We start from the raw sequence: 25,887 nt of genomic DNA on the forward strand, positions 1-25,887 counted from the left end.
AAGCTTTTTTAAGTCATTTTTACTATATACAAATTGTGTCTCTGACCTCAAGTCATGATTATGAATACGGTAGAAGTAAATGTAAAATGTATAAAGAAATACAGCGTGCCCACGGTTATCCTTGTGTGAATAACTCATTTTAAACCCGAAATCACACATGTGAACTTTTAGGACTCACAACTGTATTTTCAGCAGACCCAGCTCAGTCAAAAACCTAGGATGGCAAACTAAAATGAACACTAAAAAAAAAAGTAAACTGATATTGTTATTTCAAGAATTTACTTCTTGAATTTTTGTTTCAACTGGATCTATATCTTATTTATACAAATTAATTCCTTTTTAGTTTAACTTGATATAGTCTAATTCAATTATATTTTGGAATAAAATCAATTATTAATTAGATGTTACAAGTAGCACCTTAAGTTAACTGCAAAAACATGAAATTAAATTCTATGCTTTAAATATTCTGTTTTTAACCACATTCAATACTTCTTATGCTCTGTTTCACTGTGTGAAAAAAAGCTAATACATTTTAGTATGAAGTGTTGATCTGGAGTTCTAGTAACGTTTTTGACATTTCTGTCTGTTTATAATAACTTTCATTAATAAATCATTACATAATGCTTAACAGATCATTAGTTAATCTATTCACATATCTAGAAATATGAGATAATGTGCTTGTTAATGTTTACTAACAAACTTATCAAACATTACCTAATGATTAACAGATCATTATTTAATGTAAATGCCTAATAATGCTGGAAATGCTTACAAATGTAATTCAACTTTCAATTCATAAGATCATGCAATTAAAAAAGAATCGACAAATGATTTTGATAACAACAAATACAATATTCATTAATAAATCATTAACAAACATTATATAATGCTTAATGGATTATTACTAATATATATTCAAATATCCATGAGATAACATGCTTGTTATCTCATTAAATTATATATATTACCCAGTGCACTTTTTTTTATCTATAAATGTTGTGAAAAATAGTTTAAATACCAATTTTAAGCACTTCACACACTATTCATGTTAACATATTATTCAATCCCTCATAACCACAGTCTGTAAAGGTTTTACGCTTGATCTTCGATTGTTGTGTTGTCATATTTTTAACAAATAATTTATTAAACATTTGTTCTTGTTTGTGCAGTACCCAATCTATAGTTGAATCTATTCATTATTTGGTGATGTTACTAAACGTTTGCTAATCATTTAGTAAATATTAACATGCTTCCCCAGTCATCTCAGTGGCAAATGACCTGAATTCTTACAGATCTTTACTAATCATGTATTAATTATTGGTTCATGTTTTTGCAGTACCCAATCTAAAGTTGAGACTATTCATCATTTATAAATGTTTATAAATGTTTACTATTTATCATTTAGTACAGATATGGGCAATGGACTTTTAGCTACTGTAGAGTTTGTGTAGAGGGAGGCTAGTTAATCTAAACCAAATTATTAAGACAAACCTATAACAAATAATAACTGTAATTATTGCCTCAATACTAAGCATACTCTATCCTTAAATAGAGGATATTCCTTGAATCATACATCAACAAGGGAAAACCAGTAAATAGTTTTCAATAAAATAGTTGTTCATTTATCAGAACAATTAATGTAAACATTTTAACAGTGTTGGCTTTTCAAATTGACATCTTTTTACATTTGTACTTTCGTAAATCAAAAAAAAAAAGTGAACCAGGTCAATTTCACAGGAAAATGCAGACTTGGCAACACTGTGATGGATAATGTATAGAACGCTGACCTGACACGACCACAACAGCTTGAATTTGTCTAATTTGGCATGGTCTCCCTGCAACACTAGTAGTATGGCTTTCCTGTATGAATACATGTCCTTACAAGTAAAATTTTAGCTGGATTATTTGTGTCCCCTACATTATTGTTGCTCCTCTATACTCTGCCTTTCTGAAACACGTAGATTTTTACAAAGTTCATCGTTCTGAAGAGCAAGGTATATGCTGATTGCCTAGCTATCCCGTGCTTTGTGATTGGCTAAATGCCTCAAGCGCGTGACGGAAATGTTACACCCTTATCATACTGTGATGCCTTGTGTCCAGGCACGACGCGACAGAAACAATAAAATCCATTACAAGCGAGGCATTTGTTGCATCCAGTGGGGACATAATTACTGATTATAATGACTTATACTGTCTTTTTACGTGTTACATTGTATATCACACAGCGTAAACAAAAAACCATGTCTGCATTTGTGATCAGAGAAATTACAAACAAAAAGCGCTAATACACTGCTTAAATCTCGCATTTGAATCATCAGTGGCAAATTCTTTAAATATGTAAACGTACTAACAGACTGTGAGTCAGAAGCGCCAGACTGTCCTTGCAAAGTTGAAATCGCCCCACTTTATAGAAACAGCCTTTGTGCCACAGATGCACTGAATGCTACTAGTTCAGGAAACAGTTCTCATTCTTCATAAAATGTGCTGCACACATCTGAATATTTGGGTTGAACTGTTCTGAAACAATTAACTTAACCACTGATTTCTAGTTGCGTCCCCTTTTGGAAGGACAAAAAAAGTAGTATTGGTTTCACAATGAAACACACAGGGTCTCCACACCATGGCGGAGGCGGCAACAGCGAGAGTAAAAGTTACTCCTTTCTTTGTGTGAACAGTGTTATGCAAATCTTCACACATCATTGACATAGACGTGGGGGAACAAGGCATTTTAGGAGGGCGTAGTTGACTCTTAAATTTTATAAATAATATCTCTTTGTATCTGAGACTTGAGTCTTTGCAACTTTACAGATCTTCTTTATGCACCAAGAGCTTGTAACACTCCAAAGAGAAAGAAAAAATGTAAATGGCATCACATGTCCCCTTTAATATAATTTGTAAGCATTTCAATTTACATTACATCTTGACTGATTCACAGATCATTAATAAATGTTTAATAAATTAATTTGTAAACATTAACAAGCACATTATTATATATTTCTAGCTATGTGAGTATATATTAACTAACAATCTGTAAAGCATTATATAATGTTTGTTAATGATTTATAAATTAAAGTTATTATAAAGTGTTAACAACAAAGAAAGGTCACTGACATTGTTTCATATAGTCATGACTCAAATTAATAATGTATGTATGTGTGAATATGATGAGAGTCACTCCTGTTAGAAAATATGCTTGCCAGTCCCAAAGACTGTGTTGTCAACAAACAACAACAACATATCATACAGAAACATACTGACTATCTGTTTTGAATAGCAACACAATATGTTCCTCTATTACTTGTTTGTTGTTTCTGAAAGTAAATGAAGTTTCTTCAGTGCAGCTTCTCTGGATGGTTGGTTACAGGAAGCATTACTGGCTCTGATGAGGTTGAGTTTACATGACAGCTGCCCATCTGTGAATCCTTCCTGCTCAGGAGCCCTGTGAGAGTACTGCTGTGATAGTACGTGCAAGCCTTCTGCTCAAAGCACACACAGAACCATAAAAAAAAACAAGCATTGCCTACATGTTGTAATTGCTCCTGATGCACTTTTAACAAAATATTAATTCATTAGAAACACTAGAACCATCACAATACTATATAAATAACCATATAAGAATGTTTGCATGCAGTAATAATTTATTCTGCTCTGATGTATCAAAAAAGACTGTTCTCTGCTAGTTTGGGAACATAACAAGCTGTTCCCTTGTAAGTCTGTCGTGTATGTTATCTGCACAGAGTTTGATGCTCAGTCTGCTCCACTCAGGTTTTTCATTAGCTTTCTCCCAGAACACCCTCAGGCAAGCTGTATCCAAGAGCGCCTTCATGAAAGACCATAACAATGACAGAAAAAAATCTGGATTGGCTCAGAAGCCTCTAGGCCTCCTTTATTTCTGAGCTCCAAGTACGGTTCTGTTCAGTAAGATGAGAAATTATAAATAAACAAACAAGCTGACTGAAAGTAACTCTTAGGGCTTAGAAAGTGAAATGCATTGGCTTTATTAGCCTCTGAGAAATCAGTTAATTAATTCAACCAGAGAAACACCAGATTCCATTCAAATGTGCACATCCAGTTAGACGTATTTAACCCTCATTTGCAGACTGAGCTGTGTGGAGGTTATGCTGTATTCAGGACATTTGTGGATCCTTATGCTAACTAATAATGTTACATTATAATATAATATAATATAATATAATATAATATAATATAATATAATATAATATAATATAATATAATATAATATAATATAATATAATATAATATAATATAATATAATATAATATTTTTTATATTTTTATTACATATAAAATAATTATGACACTTTATAAAATTTATATTTTATCAAATATTTTTGTTGTTATTAGGCCAGTTTTTAGAAAGAATTTGATAATTTAATAAGTTTAAGAAATAAATTTGAATTATGACTGTAACTAAAAAAGCATTATATTAAATGGAAATTAACATACATTTTCGGTGAGATTTTTCCAGGCTTGAAAATCTGATTTTTTTTTTTTTTAAGAAGCATATGTGACTGTGTGGCCATCAGTGCTTCATAAACAATTCATAATCATGAAATATTCCTGATTTGGCTCAATTTAACCAAAGTTAACTTTATGATCTGCTGACCTTTCAGTGGCTGCCATCCCATTAGCCATTAATAAAAGTTATGAATGTAAACTGAACCGTAAAGTAATCTGAAGTGACATGAGTGCAAAAGCGTGTTTTGTGTTGCCCTCGTTTGGTTAAACTTGGTATTACAGTGGCAGTGACATTATAAAAGTGCAGGAATGAAAGCTTTTGAATGCTTTTACTGCCCATTGAAAAGTACATTTTCACATACTTCGATTTCAATCTATTTGTATAGCCCCAATACATATAGTTCAAAAGCAGATTTACAGGGAATAGTGCCTTAAGCTGCAAAGTTGGCCAGACTTCATGCAGATAGTCAAACATTAGGGTTTTTGAGTTCCCACTATTACTTATAATCAAACTTATTCTTTCTAGCTCACATACAACAGGAAAATAAATAAATAAGTAAGTAAATAAGTAAATACATACATGCATTACTGATTGCCCTGTACTCACTATTCCTCGAGGGACACATATATGCAGTACTACAGTGACAATAGGACAGTTATTAGGTCCTTCCTGGTGAGTAAGGCCCATCTTAGTAAGCATTGTGTACTCTCAGCTACATGTCCTGATTTTTGTTAATGAACACTGGAATGCAAATTTAAAATGTGCAAATGTGCAATGTGCATGAAAGCATTATGATTGCAGTGAAATAAGCAATGCAAGTAAACACTGTGTTTATGAGCTTTCAAAAAGCATTGTGGGAATTTGCAAAGTGTGTCAACTGTGTAGGCCTACACACAACACAAAAGAGTATCAATGGCATTGTGTGTGTGTGTGTGTGTGTGTGTGCACGTTTGATATTTGTATTAAAAGCAGTCGGATAAAAACACAATGCGCTTACACAAAAACAGACAGATTCAAATAATATTTTTTTTATTTCTCTCCAGCAGGGGTCCCTCTTGCTATAGCAACAAAGGCAGTTCAGTCATCCAAACAGCATACCCTAATTCAGTTCTCTGGATAGAGAGCGAGCGTTCTTTACGGTGTGCTGTCCTGATATATCCCCCCTGATGCCATAGATAGTCGAGGACAGCCGTAAAAGTGACGGGACAGCAACTTTATGAATATTGTGAAGAACAATGACGATGTCTTTCCCAATACACCTATCAGTATGAATTAATTCACAAAGTTTTATAGTTATCTAATATGGCATCTTCCATTAATGCCATGGAAGAGACTAAACTTGTAGTGAAAGTGACAGGCCTTAATTAAATGTAAGGCGTTAGCCTCAGTTTCACCTCATAAAATATAAAGCACCCGTGATGCGTGAGTGATTTGGGCAGAATTTTCCGGATTTCAACGCTCATCCTTCTCTCTTTCAGCATCTTTCTTCAGACTTGGCTTCCATCCTTCCTGGCAAATCAAGTACGGGGCTTGCAGTTAATTCCTAGTTTTGGCTGCACCAGAAATCAGCCTTACAAATCAAAGATGCTCAGATTTGAATGTGATGTGTGGTCATGCGCGACATATTCACGCGCGAGGATTGTGTCCTTGTGTTGTAGGAGCAATGAGAGACACCAGTTACGGACCAGTTCCCACAGCACTGCCCCTGCACTCGTAAATAACGGTAATTCGAAAAATGCTAAATTAAAATAGATAAATCCTTTTTACAGTTTTCAGCCACAAGAAACATTTCAGTAGGCTCGGAATGGGTTGGACTGAAATTACACACTCTTTCGTCTCCTTGGGAAATAAAGTTATTGTTGCACTTGTGCTGAATTTTATGTCTTAAATTAGGTACCCTAGGGGTGATTCATTGATTTAATTAAGATGGTATGGAAAAGATGGCTGACATTGACTTAGCTCCTCAAGTGCCATCCTATGAAACCAACTTAAATCAATCCAACACCTCTTAAATCACTGCTGCAATTCCATGGACATCAGCGCCAGTTAAACAGAAGCTCTGATGTCAGTTAGTTAACATAAACGTCTCTCATAAAGTTCTTGATTTACAATGAATGTGCTTGCAGTAAAATGGAAATCTTTGAGTTGCGCAACTTATTGCTGCATGCTTTTTCAGTGCCTGACACATGGGCTTGCCGCACATTTTCTGAGTTGAAAAATTTCAACTTTGGTTCATCCCTGTAATTTTTTTACTCAGCCATCCAATCACAGTTGAGAAGGGGCGGGACAAATACCACACCGACCAACTGTCACATTCTACTTTTACAATAACGTAACAACAATGGAGGAAGAGTTAATAGTGTTGGATTATTTATGCATATAGCAGATGACACCACCGGATACCACAATATTAATATGAAAATTAATGACTGGAGGCATATTTAGTTTGCAATGGTTGTACCAGGTAAATAGGTTTATGCTGTGTTTCCAAAGTGCCCACAGCTGGCCATTTTCAGAAGAATAGGCCTAACAGTGCATTTTCAACTGTCTAAAAACTCTTTAGTGTACACACAGCCTTGGAAACCCATTCATTTATCTACATCCTGCTGCACCGAATGAATAAGTCTTCGTAAGTTTTTATGCAATTTTTTATTGTTTTTTTTAAACATGCACAAGAGCATAGACTGATATTAGAGTTTTGTGATGTGCGTGTAGCCAATTATTGGGACAGAGTCCTGACACTCAAACCCTCAACCTTCAGGGTAAAGTCCAACTCTCTAACCATTAGGCCACAACTGCCCGTATTTTACATTTGCAATCCATCTCACTTTTTCAGTATCTCAGTGTGTCATACTAATAAAATGTGAAGGTAAATGTTTAAATTGCATTTAAACTTTTAAAACAACTTTCAAAGACCGTTTCCTTTGTGTTTTCCCCCCATTCCGCCCTTTTTGTGTTAGTTTGATGAAAGATGTCCAATTTTCTTCTGCCTTCCCGGTGACTCACCATCAGATTGTGTGATGAAATTGCATGAATAAATACAAGTAAATTATGTTTTATTTTGTTAATAGTTCCGCAGTGGTCATTTCTTTGATTTCAGTTATTTCTACATCATTAGGCATGCATGATGTGATTAATAGCCTACAACAGGAACTGATGAGCCATTGTGTGCAAATCAGAAACTTTACACCCACACACAGCACTACACAAAAACGTTTGCTAAGGCAGTTTTAACCATGCAGAGAGATGTATGCTGATTTCTCTCTCTCCCTTCATATGCTGTTTGCCCCTCCATCAACCACTTCTTTCTGCTGTTACACTAAAGTCAATGAACAGTAGCTCTTGATTGATTGATATTAAATTGAGCTTCCTTTTGAATTTGCAGAGTTCATGCAGTGTGTTTCGTGCCATTAGCAACATTGAAAAAGATGAATAGAGTGCATTACCAAATATCCAACATTCATTTATTATTTCTGCAGTGAAATAGCTCTTTCAAGCATTTTTTTCATAGCGTCCGTATTAGATGATACATCAGACTTTTTGTTTTTTTACTTTAATAGTCTTTTGGAAACACTCTCAAACATAAAGTGCATGGCAATGTGAAAACATCATGCAATCCTTTAATTTTTAAGGAGTGGAAATAGCTTCTCACTAAAATTGTTGAAGAGCTCACTAGAATAATAATTTCATTGTAAAGTGGTGTAGCTTGAACCTAAAATAGAGACCATCATTGAGTGCTAAACACTGAAGCTGACAGGACAAGACCCAAGTCCATTTTAGCACTTAGAGAACCCTCTCAAGAATTCATATAGCCCATAATTTCTCCATGTAAGAAAGCAGAAAAGCATATATCATTGCAAGCAATGTATTTTGGATGGATTTGTATATTATGATATACTGATAAATCTTGGGAAATGTACTTTAAGAAATCCACCCCCCCTCAAAAAAAACTGTATTACAATGAACAACTACAGTGATACTATTAACTGTTGTTAAATTTTTTTGGAAATATTAGGGATAGATCATCTGTATTTGGGAGCATAAAAAAAGAACTACAACAACAACAACAACAACAAAAAAAAATGATAATAAAACCTATTTCGGATCATTAGTGATTTAGCTATAGCTTTCACAGAAAATCCTCTCACAGACCACATGATGAACCAGAAACCAGTTGGAAACAATCATAAGTTTTACATTTCCATTCGGTGTTGCTAGTAGCAAATAAATCACATTTGCCTTTAAAATAAAGACATGAAGATATGAATCAACAAATGTGAATGTGGCATGCTGCTTAAAAGACATCTCAGTATTCTTTCTTGAGATTTACACGTTGCTGCCGAAGCACCTGCGGGAGAAAAATTTTACCTGAACTAACCTTTCTATTTTGCAGAACAGTAAAATAAACTAATAGTCTGAGACACAGACGTTTATCTTATGACTCCCAGTTGCAATGGTGCATATGCTCTGTAAAACTGAATTGTGATAAAAGCAGAGATGGACTGCTGAGCTCACAGCAAGGAAGAAAACAAAATAGTACATTTAGGTGATTCCATATCAAGAGCGAAGGAGGTGATAAACTAACTTTGATGTTTTTGCTGAATGGCAGTGCATATCATCCTCCCCGAGTTGGCGCTCAGGTATAAGCAATCAGCAATTCAGTTTATCATATTCTCAAATAACCTCCTGAGATAAGAAAGAAAAAAACGAGCTAGGGGAGGTGCTAGATTGTATGGTGGAGGAAGAGAGAGAAATACAGAGATCAAGACATTGGTGACACTAATGATGATGCATTTGATTGATGACAGGACAAAAGAACATTACAATCTTCTGTTTAATGGTGACCTAAAAAACTATTGGTTGTAGTAGTCAATCTCTGGGTGTTAATTGATGCTACAGATTTAAAACATTTTTCCATCATCGGGCCAAACAGCATAGTTACGGTTTATTTTTCCAATGTAGTGCTGCAAAATGAAAATAGGGGACCATTCGCATGAAATTCATTTTTCATTTAAATATGCGAGATGCAGGGCAGTGGAATGAAAAAAAGGAAGAAAGTTTTTAGTTGTTGAAGTTTTTAGAAGTTGAAGTTCTTTTAACTTGAGTGCCTCATTCTTAAAACACTATTTCATGTGCAAGACATTGCAAAACACATGAGATACGAGAGCAACAGTCAAAGCTAATACATCTAGCGCAAGTAAAAAAATAAAAAAAATTAAAGTTGAGTTTCTTTTTAGAATACTGTATCATGTGCAAAACACTGCAAAATTCATGACTTATGAAGCCATTGATCAAACATCTAGTATGTTTACATAGGAAAGCAAAGCAAAAGCAGTGCAGTGAATGCAAAATGCGTTCTGTATAAACGTCCCATAGAGTGATTCATGGCAGCAGTCAGTAAGTCAAGTATTGAAGACACTAAAATGATATGGTCAGTGATGAAAAAGAGAAAGAAAAAAACAAACCTAGACACTGGGAAAAATCCACTAAAAACTTTTGTCATATGTATTTTAGCTAAATAAAACCTGCATATTATTAACTAATTAAAAGTTAATCAAAGTTAAACTAATTAAAAGTTTAAGCATAAAAATAAACACACTAAATGCATTTAAAATAAGTAATTGGTCGATCTTTTAAGTGAAATTGAGCTTCTATTCTTTGTACACTAGGATGATGAAGGCCTATTTGTGTAAAGCAGTCATGCAGATTGCATGCTTATTTTGTTTGTGTGTGTGTGTGTGTGTGTGTGTGTGTGTTGGGGTGGAGGATGTGAACTGTTCCAAATGCTACATGACTTTTCTACACTATTTTTTTTTTACTTCTGTCTGTAATTCCATCCCACTATCACTCACTATCACTCTTTTATTCCTTGTGGAGACTAAGATTATAAGAATCACACAGATGGAAGTCCTCAGTGGGCTCAGCTTTTTTTCCTCTGAGGACTTTATCAAGAAGAGCAGTCTGTGTTTAACACACTCACACTCTGTCTCCTTTTCTCACATACTCTTACTCCGTCTCACACAAGCTCCACAAAAAAAGGTACAAAAGTTGCCAGTGTGGTGGTACCTTTTCAAAAGTTACATATTTTCACCTAAAGGGTCCCTATTGGTACTTTAAATGCATATATTAGTACATAAAGTGTATATATTAATACCATCCCTTTTGAAAAGATACCACCACAGTAACAGCTTTTATACTTTTTTTTTTTTTCTTAGCGTGCACATATTTCATTCAGCAGATGATTTGATTCAGTGCTTTTGAGAGATTGGATCCCCATTGTTCAATTGGCCACAGCCCATCCCTTCTCCCAACAGTAGTTGTGTTAGATTGTCTGTCTTCAAGACATTTCGATGTCTCTTCTCCCATTCAAAGTTGTCAACAATGACATATACTGAACAGACAACAGACAAATAAAGTGAACTAAACACAACAGTTATAAGGAAGCAATGTGCTGTCCCTCAGTGGGAATCATACAGTTACTAAATGTGTCTCTGTATGTGGTTAGATTGGGTTACTCTTTGCTCAGACACTTGTAACAAATGTAACACCCTTTCCATAATTGCGAGCTTCATCTTTCAAAAAAAAAAAAAAAGTAAAGACAGTTAATAATTTCCTTAGCTTTACCATCAGTTCAAGCCCGAAAGGGGAACAGAGTCGCATGACAGACAGTGATGAAGCTCATCTGTGTTTGCAGTACACAAGCCACGGACGGTTAAGACAGATGACTCCACTGTGTGACCCCGCCTCCGCATTTGAACAGTCAAAAGCAAATCGCATCTTTGTTGTAGCAAAGTCAAAATTACCTCCTCTCTCTTCATGAAACGGTCGTCCATAAAATGCGTAGTTGTTCTATTGTAAGTAATGTTAGAGATTCCTAAATGCATCTACTTTCGGAAGGCCAAATAAAGTGATTGCGCTTTCGCCTAGAAAGACACAGCATCTTCCTGACATGCTATTGTTACTGAAACCACGGCTTCTTTCTTAGTTTAAACATTTGGGTGGGGTTACGCAATTATTTCCACACAGTGAAATAGACATGTGGGGGCGTGTTAGAACGAGCCATTTTAGGGGGACGTGGCAGAGTCTTAGCTTTGTTAAAGAATAACTCTTTGGATCTGAGACTTTAGTCTTTTCAACTTTACAGATCTTCTTCATGCACCAAGAGCTTGTAACACTCCAAAGAGAAAATAAAAATGTTAACTGCATCATATGATCACTTTAATGATTCCTCTTCAGGTCAACTTCTGTTTATAATAAGTACTGTATTATTCTAATAACTTCTGTAAGTAATTACAAGGCTGTTGATAACAGGGCACTATCGCAGACTTATATACTGAGGTTTTAATTACATTATTTTAATATATAGGCAGTCATCAACTAAAGTGGGCAGGTATAAGGCTCTTTGCTTAACTGAAGGATGTAGGCTGTTTTTTTTTAAACAAATGAAAGCATATATATAAAAATATGGAAATCTATATTTATTTACACAGTAAACTGTTAGATATATTCCCTCACTGTGTACAAGCAGTAAACACTGTAGGGATTCTGTGAATTGTAACACAGCTTTTCACAATTGCTCACAGGTTCCCTAGTATTTCTTTAAGATCTTAAGGTTAAATATAGATTGCTGAGGAGCAGCACAGCTGTAACTGGATCTAATTTTATCATGTCAACTATTTCCCTGAAAATAAATTAACAAAAGGCCAATGTATATGATCAGACCACTGAATCCTCTTCATATTGTTCTTAAAGACATAAAAGAGCCTGGACATTTTATAAACCCAATACCTCACAGACTTGGACAGAAATAGATGAACTGATATGAGGGAGAGATTGGGGCTGCTCTCAATCCAATGGACACATCTTTAATGAAGTAATGATTAATCTGTTTAATGAAAGTTGTGAATTACAGAACACAGCTCATTTATCATAGGATAAAACTGAATGATTAATTCAAAAAGAAAGAGTCATTTAAAGCATCAGTATTCTAAATCAGTTTCACATGGAAGACAATTTTTGGCATCTATAAAAATTAATTAACTTCTCATAACGCTTTCTCATGTCCATCTGTGCAAAAATCACACAAAATGATTCAGGAAAGAGAGGTGAATCACATGGTTAATCCATGATATGTCCAATGCAACCAAATCTTATGGATCACAAAAATCAATTAGCTTTGCAACAAAAGTTGAAGTAGTCTTCTGTCAGAAACCGAACTGAGCAATTTAATGAACAGTAGGCACTACAGCTAGAACTGTTCTAAATGGAATTCAATCAAATGTAATGTTTGTTATCTTCAATAAGTCTATTAAGAATGTGTTCAGTAGTAGCCAATACTGTCACTTAAGATTAAAATTTAAACTTGCATCAGTTGTCAAAATTTACAACCAAGGATTATTGAAACATGTGCCTGGGGTGATATTTCTGGAAAATTATATTATGTTGCTTCTTACTCGTTTTGTGAAACTTTTAAGGTGAAATGTCCAGTGAGTGCTGCCAAAAGCATTTTTAATATTACACGAATCTGATGAATGTAAATCTGGTTTTATATCACAGCAGTTCCTAAATGAAATATCCAACGAGGAGCAATACATTTTTTTTTAAAAAACGTGGTTTGCTGACCATCGTATTACTGTGCTTTATTGACCCGCCAACTCACCTGACCTGAACCTTACAGAGAATCTATGGGCTATTGTAAAGAGGAAGATAACATTTGACAAACAATACAGAGGAGCTGAAGGCTGCTATCAAAATAATGCCTCAGCAGTGCCAAAGGCTGATTGCCTCACTACCACAACGCATTGAAACAGTACCGTATTTTCCGGACTATAAGTCACACTTTTTTTCATAGTTTGGCTGGTCCTGCGACTTATAGTCAGGTGCGACTTATTTATCAAAATTAATTTGACATGAACCAAGAGAAATGGACAGAGAAAACATTACCGTCTATAGCCGCGAGAGGGCGCTCTATGCTGCTCAGTGCTCCTGAAATGTTTTTTCTTGGTTCTTGGTTCTTGGTTCTAAATAAATGCGACTTATAGTCCAGTGCGACTTATATATGTTTTTTTTCCTCATCATGACGTATTTTTGGACTGATGTGACTTATACTTAGGTGCGACTTATAGTCCGATAAATATGGTAATTTGTGCACAAGGAGCCCCAACCAAGTACTGAGTACATAATTAAACCTGCTTTGGAGATCTTGAACATTTCTGTTTTGTAAATCTTTTTTTTTTTTTTTATCTTTGAGAAAATATTATATATTATAAATGCAGCTAAACATATATATATACAGTATATATATATATATATATATATATATATATATATATATATATATATATATGAAGCAAACATGCCATTTTAGCTTGCTCAAAGTGCTTGAACACTTTTATCATGTGTTGTGACTCAAGTTTCATGAGACTTATACCTGAGTGCTCCACATTGCAAGTTGTGTGATGCAAATGTCCAAATGTAATTTCATGCATTATGGTAAGTGTTTTGGGGTCGTAGCAGTATTTAGCAAGAAAAGTGCACTAAAATGTCTATAATAAATTGACAGTCTGTCCCTTTAATCATAATTTGTGTGAAAAAGAAAAGTCAGTAAGTCAAGTAGGCTTGTCAAGTAAGTCAAGTAAGCTTGACCAGAGTTCTTGTGGGGAGAAGAATTTATTGAAGGTAGCAGTGAAGCAGTTCTTCAGCAGCGATGTTAGCATGTCAACCTTCAAACAATCTTCATCCAAGGCACTGTCTGTGAGGCCAGACCTTTATACCTGATAATAAATGTGCTACAAACAACACAATAACACACCATTCAGAGCCAATGTTAGTGTAACATTTCCAGTTTCAGCTGGTGGCAAATGAAGGTATAACTTTACAAAACATATAGTAGTGTCCTCTTTGCAAGACAAGACACCATGCTGTGCAGTATTTTTTTTTTAAATGACACTAATAAAGATAAAACAGTCAACTATAAGCTACAAAGGAAAGACACAGACAACAGTAAAAAGAAACATATTGTACATAGATTATGTTGCGCTCAGATCTCCTGATTTAAGTTTCTATAATGGTGAAGAAAGTACAAGAAAAGTGCTAGCCAGATTTATGAATTTATATAAAGACTAAAAAAGTTTTAGTTTTATGTAATTCATAAAATTGTTTTACACAGAAAGGATGAACTATCTTATAGTGTTTTCACAGTCTCAGTTTTTATATCAGCTTAGGGATCATTTCTTTCATTAACCAATGATTTTATAGAAACCCATTAAACTATTTATCCACAGTGTTAAAAAGATAGCTCAAAACATTCCAAACAAAGTCCCAAAGTATCACCATTTAAACTCAAATAAGCCACAGCTGCACAAAGTCTTTTCAGGTCTTGAAGTGAAATAAAACTTTTATGATGACGATGACAATAAAAAGGCACTGAAATCAAAAACAATAAGGCAAGGCAAGGCAAGTTTATTTATATAGCACATTTCATACACAAAGGTAATTCAAAGTGCTTTACATAAAAGAAAGTAAAATAATCATGAAGAAGAAAATGATTTTTACATAAAATACAGTGAATACGTAAAATACAGTGCAATCAGTTCGGACATTGCACAGTGCTCATTCAATAAATGCACAGCTAAACAGTTTTGAGTCTAGATTTAAATGTTACTAGTGTTTTAGCACATCTGATCTCTTCTGGAAGCTGATTCCAACTGCAGGCGGCATAGTTAACTAAAGCGGGGCTCCCATTGTTTTGTGTGAACCCTTGGTATTTCTAACTGACTCGATCCTAATGATCTGAGTGCTCTGTTAGGCTGATATTCAGTGAACATATCTGCAATGTATTTTGGTCCTAGGTCATTGAGTAACTTATAGAGGAGTAAAAGTACTTTAAAATCAATCCTAAATGTAACTGGAAGCCAGTGTAAGGACCTGAGGACTGGTGTGATATGCTCAGATGTTCTGGTTCGAGTCAGAATCCTGGCAGCAGTGTTCTGGATGAGCTGCAGCTGTCTAATGGTCTTTTTGGGAAGGCCGGTGAGGACCCCATTACAATAGTCCACCCTGCTGGTAATAAAGGCATGAACAAGTTTCTCCAAGTCTTGGCTGGAAACAAAACATTTAATTCTTGCAATGTTTTTTAAATGATAGTATGCTGATTTAGTTACTGCTTTCTCCCATCAATCCTGTTTTCTTTCATGCATCATTCCATATTATGCAACATTTAATACAGGTGTCAATTAAATCTCATGCTGCTTCACTGTATCTGTTTCCAAAAGGATTTTGTGGAAACTGCTTTTCATATATGAAGTCTGGCATAGACTCCTGCCAGTTGTCATAGACATAAAGCCTAATTTATGTAGGAATAAGCTATAAGCCTATGACTCTCATGAAAATAATAAGAAAAAAACATATTTTTTCCACTGCACAGTTGTGATTTTCTTAATTTATTTTCCATTTCTTGTTAGGTAATACAATAGTAAACTTTTGAAACAAGGGCTTGAACCCTATTGAAAGACTCCAGCAGCTATATGATTTATCTTTAGTAAATATACTAAAGATAAAAAGGCAGATGTACTTGATGAATGCTAAGAAATGATTTTTTTTTTTTTTATTACTGCTGTGGCATGAAAGACAAAGTTATAATAAAGACAAGTATCTGCCACATCTGTAGTGCTACACAAATTGCATCTGGGACTTGATGACTTGTTTTGTGAAGATATATTTTGGAGTCAAAATTGTTGGTATTTGCCAATACACGAAAAACCAGGTAGAAGATGAGACCTCAGAACCGTCAAGACATCAGGTTCAAAATACATTTTGTCCATGGGTGGTAAAGAGGGCTTGCAACTATGAAAAGGAACAAATAATGATCCACAAACAGCCCCCAAACTACATGCAGAATATCACTGTGGCAGAGAAAAGGTATTATTGGAGAATAACAGACTCTCGGCCAATTCTATTTACTAGTGGAAAGATATGTCACCACCCTCTCAATGTCTCATTATAGGCTCTGGCAGTTTTATCAGAAAAAAACAAAAGTTCTATAATGTCTCCCAACCAGAAAAATTAAATATGAAAAGTGTTTTAACAAGTAACAACATTCAATGTCAAAAACATGTAGACCATAGCAAATGAGAGACAGCACAATGTAGTTGCTGTTGTTCCTTTTGGGTCATTTAATTTTTGTTTTATTTTCACTGGTATTTTTTTTAATTGTCCATATTTACACTTACAGCTGTTTTGGCAAACTTAGGCTGTGTTGCCATATAATGATGATGGTCTGGATCCCTTTTTGTTAAAGGTGGCTGCACCCGTTATAGCTGAGCCTATTACTTACATTCTTAATATGTCAATAAGTTGTAATCAGGCTCCAGCTATCAGGAAGCAAGCTTACATTACACCCCTATTTAAAGCTGGCGATCGATATGACATGAACAACCACAGACCAATTTCTAATCTCCCTGTTCTTTCAAAAATACTGGAATCTTAATTGCTACCCAAATTAAATCATATTTGCACTCACATACTTTTTTAAATGAAATGCAATCCGGTTTCCGGTCAGGGCATAGTACAATATCCGCCACTTTAAAAGTCATGGATGACATCAAAGAGGCTATAGACAAAAGATTTACCTGTGTTTCTTTGTTTATAGACCTCACAAAGGGTTTTTGATACTGTGGACCATCCATTACTGGTTAATACCCTGCTGAGAGTCGCCATTGGATGTAATGCGATCAAATGGTTCCATAGCTACTTGACCAATCGTTCACAAGTGGTTAAATATGGCAAAGACATGTCAAACCCAGTTCTTGTTATGAAGGGTGTTCCACAAGGTTCAGTTTTGGGACCCTTGCTTTTTCTAGTTTATATTAATAATATTTGTGATAAGTTAAAATTTTGTAAGTATCATCTGTATGCAGATGATACAGTTTTGTATTCCTGTGCTCCCACAGCTGAGTTAGCCTTTTAAAATTTTCAGGCAGATTTTGATACCCTGCAAAATGCTCTACAAGATTTGAAGCTGTTGTTAAACCCTCATAAAACTAAAGTTATGGCTTTTACTACTGGGCGAACAAAGCTACCATCCGTCTCCATCACGTCACTGGATGGAGTTTTTATCCAGTCTGTAGATAATAACAAATATCTGGGAGTTTGGATGGATAAAAACCTAAACTTTAAATACCATTTTGATTATCTTGCAAATAAATTAAAATTCACATTGGGTTTTTTTGTATAGGCTAAAGTCCTGTTTTTTCTTGGCTTCACAAAAACGCTTAGTTGCTAGCTTTTTCCTGTCACAGATTGATTACAGGGATACTATCTACAGATTTGCCTCTCTGTCAACCTTGTCCAAACTTGATCCCCTTTATCACTTCGCTCTCAGATATGTCACTAACTCTAGTTTTAGGACACATCATTGTATATTGTACAGTATGGTAGGATGGTCATCCCTTCATTTGCGCAGGCTTGAACATTGGTATATTTTAATTTACAAAGTTATTTTAGTAAAACTTCCAAATTATTTCAATAGTACATTTTTATCATTTCAAAGCTGTCATAATCTCAGGTCACATAACTGGCTACAGTTCAAAGTGCCAGCTATTAGATCAGAGGCTGGAAAGCTAACCCTGTTTTATTATGGCCCTTGGTCTTGGAATGATGTGCAAACCAAACTCAAACTACAATCCCTCATCTCTTTAAATGAATTTAAACATAGTATAAAGCTGTTTAAATAAAGGTTAAGATATAAAGCACAATTAACCTGAAACTGTCAGAGGGCAACAAATATGATTTATGAACTCACTAAATTAGGGTTTCCAACTATACACAGATTTAGCAACTTTCTAAAAGTACAATGTTAATTATTCTTCACTCATATACACAAAAAGAGTTTTGTCTTGTTTGTGATATGTCAATAGACACACACACACCTTCTTAAAACATGTTTCATGTAATAAGAAAGTCATACAGATTTGGAGCAATGTAAGAGTGAGTAAATGACAAGATTTTAATTTTTTGGGTGAACTATACCTTTAAACCATAGAATATTCTTTCAAGAATCAAAATCTTGGGAGACATTTTTCCCACATTCGGATTTCCATATTTGAAAAACTGATATGCTTCTCTCCTCATTTCAAAATGAATGTGATAAAACCCCTGTATATGTATGTCCATTCTATACTGGATCTCTCTAATTGCATGATACAGGTCTAGCCAAATACAACCTAACAGCCATTAAACAGCCAGGGGACACAAAGAGAATGAGTGAGACTTGAGCAAATTAAAAGTAGCTAATTGTTTTAGCAATTAACCTAAAAAGTTAGACCCATTCAGACATCTTGGCGTATACAAGATATAAAGAGCCCGGAGGTAAAATGGTAGCTTTCCATTAGACAGACTAGAATTTAACATTCTGTTAAAAGCTGGAGCAAATACAACTTTATCCAAAATTAACACACACATTTTATTGTTACCTTTGCTTTCATTGCTTATAGCAAATTTGATGGTACATTAATTTTATAGTGCTGCATGACGGTCCAAAATAATTAAACATTAATATTCAAATATGGAATTGATTTTTGATGGCTCTGCTTTGTTTTAATCAGGGCCTATGTGCAGGGAAGAATTATCATACGATCTGGCAGACTATGATTTAGGGATGGATGGTTTTTAATGGCCTGCTCCGTGTGACCTTAGCATTCTGGCACCGGCAAAGATAGCATCTTTGTTCTCAAGGGCCTAGTGTTCTAGTAATACATAAATGCTTACACTAAGAGGTCTTTCAAAAGTCACACTGACTGTAGAGATAACATGTTCACAACATAAAACAAAAGTCTGAACTATATGACTAAAATAACCTCAGTATATATTTAGAAGCAGGATTATATCATTTGAGGAATTTCAGCCTATGGTTTTAGGTTTCAGAAAAGCATGCGATAAAGAATGAGAAAAACACAGTAATCTATTTGGTCATTTTATTTACAACAAACATTACAGGATCTATACCAGAAGAAACTGAGAGCTGCGTTGCACAAGAACCACACTGACCTGAAAAACAACACACAAAGGAGCAATGTAAGAGGAAAATAAAAAAAAAATGGCATCCTAAATTATTAAACGGTTATTGTTCGGAATGGTTCACAATATGGCAGTGTTTAAACTTTAATGAAGATAAAGAGCATTAAAGGTCCATGAAGAACATGTTCAGAATGTGCAATATACAAAGTTACTTACAATGTTTGACTGGTAGGAGCATCACTTCTTCAGGATCTGATGCCTAACAACAATGAATGGAAAGGCAAATCCACTGCCAAAGAACAGCACCATCATGCCAAGAAGCCTCCACTTGTTCTCTACAGAGAATGGCAAGTTCTGCAAATAAAATGCAATATATAATATAATTTGATTTACATATACACAAACATACATAAATACACATACATACACATACATACATACATACATACATATATATATATATATATACACAAATATATATACACATATATATATATATACATATATATATATATATATATATATATATATATATATATATATATATATATATAATGAGAATTGGTCTATAACTTGATTTTATCATTAAAGACATGCTTTCTTAATTTAAATTAATTTATCAATTCATTTAATAATTTATTATAATTTATTAATTTGCCATCAATGTATATAGCTAATTTAAAAAGTTCCCACACCCTTAAGATAGATAAGATAGATAGATAGATAGATAGATAGATAGATAGATAGAGGGACAATAAATCACAAAGATCAGTTTATAGCTAGTTTAAATATTTAGGAGCTAAACATAACTACAAAATTATTTACTATATTAATAATTAATTATCATAACATAAGACTACCAATTTCCACGACCGTGGGATCCCTGTGTAATATAAAGTAGCAGGTGCACTTTTGCCATTTGAAGGACATTAAACACTATTGTACCATAATTAAATTAAAACCTCACGAATCCTTAAGTACACGAATGTTGAAAAGTCACTGAACGTTACCCTTCACGTAAAATAAGTGGCCTGATAAGCTACACATGCTAAACTAAGCTAAGCTAAACTAAATACACTCCAGCATTGCAGGGTCATCACAATCCCTGTTTAACGCCTTGTTACGTTAATGTATATAAACTTAAGCGCTGCGCAACTATGTACAAACAGAGCAGATCGCTGTTAACTAAACACTTAAAACGACATCCTGTCGGGCTTCCGCATGAACACCGGACTATACAGTCATACAGGCGTTGAAGCCTTAAACAAGAACCGACTTATTTTGCTCATACCCTAATATCTCCTTACCTTTCCTGGTCCCTCCGCATAGTGACTGGAGCGGACCGCAGAAGTGGCGAATCGTCGAACGGCTTGTCCAAGCATCTTTTGTTTGTTGAAGTGTAAGAACTGCTCAGAATCCTCTTTTCTCTCAATGACCTTCCTGGATAGAGGGCGAACAGTCTTATGGGCAACGTAACAGTCACGCCGCGAGGGATTATGGGAAATGTCGTTTTTAAGGAGACGCCTCAAAAGTCACTTACACTGAGCAATAAATAAATCAGTGTAAAGAGTGAATAAAGAGTGAATTTCACAGTATTTGCAGATTGAATTAACAATATCCATAATTTCGCTATACATTCTGTGATTTTTTTAAATTGGCTATACAATAGGCTAGTTTAGCTAGTTAGTTATCACAGATCATTGAGGTAAATTCATTCTCATTAACATATCTTGCAGACTCATATGCACCATATTTTGCAGTGCGTAAGAGAGATAGGGTATTTATGCTAATATAAGATGCTAATCAAGGTCCTCAGGATCACACACACACACAAAAGTTAAGTATGTTTGGGGCAGGTTTGAGCTGAATGCTATTTGCAAACCACTGTGTATATGATCATGGCAATACATAAAAAAATGATAATAAATACCAGTATAAATACCTGTAATATCAAGCAGCAAAGTGATTTGTACAAAAAAAAAAAAAAGCACTTGAAAGTTACCAGTGGCCACTACAATGTTAAAAAGAAGGTGAATAAAGTGCAATATAACTAAAAAAAATTACATGCGTAAATAATCAGAGAATTTTCATTTAGCAATTTACTGTTCTTTAACACTAGATTTAGTGTAATAAAAACTGTATGTAATACATTTATACTCATATTTGTGCAGCATAAAAAGTTTACAGTACAGTAAAAAATTTAGGAGTGGAGCACTTTGTAGAGTTTGAATATTTAGTTAATCTTTAGGTAGCTTGGAATGTGATTATTTTCAGATCAGTTCCTATATTCTGGGCAATTTGACAATAAAATATTCCTGGTTATTTTTCATATATACTCAAAGTTCCTCAATGTAGTGGAAGAGTGACACTGGGAAACAACACTGATCCTCCACTGTCCTATGTTACCCTTGGATTATGCAATAGATATGAAGAATGTCCTGTAACAGACAATGAAAATGATTTTGGGCTATATTCAGCAGTTGTTCAATACATTCATACACATGGAGAAGAATATAAAAATGTATGCTTTTCATTTCTTTCATGTCAAGGAGAACAGCTCTCCAAGTCTTGCAAGATTTCATTTGACGAAAATAGACTAACCAAATAATATTTTCAAAACATCATATGTAGGTTTAAGTTTGTTAGACCCACATCAAATGGCTTTAAATGAGTATTTAGACAAAACTGTTTCTTTAATACATTTCATTATGCTTCAGACTAGGGGAACCTGAAAGGAGAATAGGTCACTGGTCAAAATTAAGAGAATACAGGTGCAACTGATGTATTCCACATATTAGAAATGCAGCTCAAACCTTTTTTCACTGTGAAAAACATACTTAGCAACTGAAAGTTTCACCTTCACAGCCCTCAGCCTTATAAGAATTTTCTTGTCACGACAGCTTGTTTGTCCCATAGCCACAGTGTGCTTGAATATGTTATCCTGGGTGTTTGAGTATTCATTTTTGGTTTCTATTACACATAGTTGCCTGCCCTCCTTACTGATGCTGCATCCATCAGCCAAAGGTCTTAAACTGGGCAGCAACCAGCTTTATCTGCTGTCAATCAGCAAATGGCTAAAATAATAAAGGATTAATCTGCTCTGAACTGCCATAAACCTCAAGGCAATGAATATATATCAGTTCCCTTTTGAACAGACTCTCCCATTGCGTCGCCAACACTTTTGTGGAAACTCCTGTTTACTCTGATACTGAAGCCAGATTTGTTCTCGTTTGTGTAATTGCGCGAACCAATGGTCCTTTAACCCACCAAAAGGGGATGCTTTGAAAGTCATTATATATATATATATATATATATATATATATATATATATATATATATATATATATATATATATATATATATATATATTAGGGATGTGCATCTCCATAACTGAGGCCGATGTGATACGCATCTCGATGCATAGCCAACGATACGATACATTAAAGATACATGAAGCAGCTAGCGATGCGATACGATACGATACACCTCTGTTACAATGCAGTGCGATCCGATTTCGATTCGATTCAACACGATTCGATGCGGTATGATGCAATGAAACAAATCATGATATGCATTTCATTATGTTACAGATACTTTTATTTCTTTGTTTCAGACAACAAATCATAAATTAACTTAAGTGCCTTCTGATTTGTAGTGCATGACCCTTATACAAATAGGCTTTGGTAGTGCAAAAAAAATATTAAATAAAACCAAATTTTTTTTCCTGTTTTGTCCCTACTTAAACTTTTAAAAGCTCAAACATTTAACACGAAACAATTTAAGGATGCTGCTCAGAGGTAAACTGAAGAAAAGTTCCATAACATGCTAGCAGATGAATGTGCTTTCAGCAGACAGGCTTACTCAGTGAACAGAAAACAGGTGCTATTTTGACATAACCAATAATAATATGAAGTACCAAAAAAAAAAATTGTCAGTTATTTCATAACTGTATTCAAATGTAAAAAAAAAAATAATGAAAAAAAAATAAACTAGTATAGGCAGTCACAGGCTGCTGTAAACCAGACTCATCAGATTAAATTTAACTTAAATATGCTCTTTTAAGGTTTTTCTTAAGAAATATCAGTTGATCCGAGCAGAACTGTTAGGCAACTTCGATTGAAAAAAAGTTTTGATCGTTTGCTCACCATGCGTCCCGCTAGCAGTGGCAGGTTCGGCTAAATCCGAGTGAGAGGAGGAGGAGGAGGAGGAGGAGGCGGCCTGCGTCTCCAAACTCACACCGTGTCGGCGCTTCAGGTGTGTTGTCAGATTTGTCGTGCTGCCTGTATATTTTATAGCGGCACGACATATTTTACAAATTGCATGGGTTTTATCAAGATTTCCAGCTTTCTTATAAAAGCCAAAGTGTTTCCACACACTGGATTTGTAACTACTTGGTGGAGGATGCAACTGCTCTACCTCTGCCATGTTAATCTATGTGACTTTCTTGACACGCCCCGGTCTCTGTGGTGTTGTGAAAGGCTTACGTCATCACGCAACAGTGAAGAGAGACGTGCTTGAAAAACAGTTTAGAAGGGTGAAAACAATCTAAAAATATTATTCCTTTTCTAAATAATGAAAGTATAGTTATCTACTAATAATTATAAAGAAATAAATCTGGGTTTACCGATGCAGATATGTTAGAAACGATGCATCGCGATACAAAAGCCAATTTGAATCCGATGCACACTTTTTAAACCGATGCATCGCATCTTTAACTTTTTAAGCCGATGCACCGAGCGAATCGGGGAATCTTCCCATCCCTAATATATATATATTTGCTTCTTTTCCATTTTGCATTAACTTGTACTTTTTGAATCACAGCATGGAATTAATACTGGAAGAGAACTCCATTCATGAGCTGAATTCGGCATTACTTGAAGACCTCCTTAGAGATGCATAGGTGAATGTGAGAATTTAATTTTTGCTCACCTCCCCAAATAATAAATTAAAATAGACCTGCATGACCTCCATGACAGCACTGGATCCTTCCTAAAAATTAAAGTGATTAGCCACTCTCTGCCCTCTCCCCTCATAGACTGCTTAAACACAGTTACATTTTAAAGGGGGGGTGAAATGCTATTTCATGCATACTGAGTTTTTTACACTGTTAAAGAGTTGGATTCCCATGCTAAACATGGACAAAGTTTCAAAAATTAAGTTGTACGTTTGAAGGAGTATTTCTGTTCCAAAAATACTCCTTCCGGTTTGTCACAAGTTTCGGAAAGTTTTTTTCGAGTATGGCTCTGTGTGACGTTAGATGGAGCGGAATTTCCTTATATGGGTGCTAAGGGCGCGTCTGCCGGAAGAGCGCGCGCTCCAGTAGAGCAGAGCAGAGAGAGGCTGTGCACAGACAATCACTGATCAGAGCGAGAGCGTCGCGAAATGTCACAAAAGGAGTGCGTTTTTGGTTGCCAGGGCAAGACAACCCTGCACAGATTACCAAAAGAGAAACAGCATTAAGGGACCAGTGGATGGAGTTTATTTTTACAGAGCATCAACGGAGTTGTGCAAGTGTTTGTGTTTGTTCCCCTGCATTTCGAAGATGCTTGTTTTACAAACAAGGCCCAGGTTGACGCTGGATTTGCACATCGTTTATTTCTTAAGGATAATGCAATCCTAACGAAAAAGGGTCACGATCGTGTGTTGGAACCGCAGGCGGTGAGTAAAACTGCTTCAAATATCTCTGTGTTATTAACTTAGCTATCGCCGTGTAAGCACATCAAGTAAACAACATGTGATGTTGTCATCAAACTGCACGAGTAAAACTGCTTCAAATATCTCTGTGTTGTTAACTTAGCTATCAGTGCGTAAGCACATCAAGTAAACAACATGCGATGTTGTCATCAAACTGCACTTTCCACATGTACAGCTTAAAAAAAAAAAAAAAAAAGACGACAAAGTGGAACTTAGTCATTTTCCAAAACCGCTAAGCAAATATATACAGTTTCAGTACATACCACATAGAGAAGCCTTGGCTGATGCTGCTCTTGTTAAATTTCAGCCTCTGGATCTGTGTCACAGCTTCCAGACGCGCTCAACTCAAAAGCCTACTGGCGCTCGTGATTCTTTAGCTCCGCCCACACGTCACGCCTCTAGGCGCTCGTGTTTTTCCGGGAAAAATCGGTACAGACTATCTTTCTCTTATAAATATAATAAAAGTTATGAAGGACGCAGTACTACTCTATAGGTACTCAAGATTAACAGGATATTGAGTGAAAACGAGCATTTCACCCCCCCTTTAAACCCCAACCACCTGCACATGCAGCTGCTCTCTTAAGTAAATAGGGAAAAGGCATGCGCTCACACTGTGAACTCACAGGACCCTGAGGAAGTTACTTTGGAGCTTCAGAAACTTAAGATGCCTGTCACATTCTCTTTAAAGATGGATATGGC

General features: G+C 35.1%; 1 protein-coding gene across 1 annotated transcript; it reads right to left on the bottom strand.

The window, feature by feature from the left end:
* Nucleotides 1–19,437: 19,437 nt before the first annotated feature.
* Nucleotides 19,438–20,970, bottom strand: LOC127987892 (cytochrome c oxidase subunit 7C, mitochondrial-like). The gene is made up of 3 exons (XM_052590329.1): nucleotides 20,802–20,970; nucleotides 19,711–19,848; nucleotides 19,438–19,524 (listed from the first exon to the last, which is right to left on the bottom strand). Exons 1-2 carry the CDS (start codon nucleotides 20,874–20,876, stop codon nucleotides 19,732–19,734), a joined length of 192 nt encoding a protein of 63 aa, XP_052446289.1. The 5' UTR covers nucleotides 20,877–20,970; the 3' UTR covers nucleotides 19,438–19,524; nucleotides 19,711–19,731.
* Nucleotides 20,971–25,887: the final 4,917 nt, after the last annotated feature.

The sequence above is a fragment of the Carassius gibelio genome, chromosome A5 (genome assembly GCF_023724105.1).
Source record: "Carassius gibelio isolate Cgi1373 ecotype wild population from Czech Republic chromosome A5, carGib1.2-hapl.c, whole genome shotgun sequence".
Classification (NCBI taxonomy): domain Eukaryota; kingdom Metazoa; phylum Chordata; class Actinopteri; order Cypriniformes; family Cyprinidae; genus Carassius; species Carassius gibelio.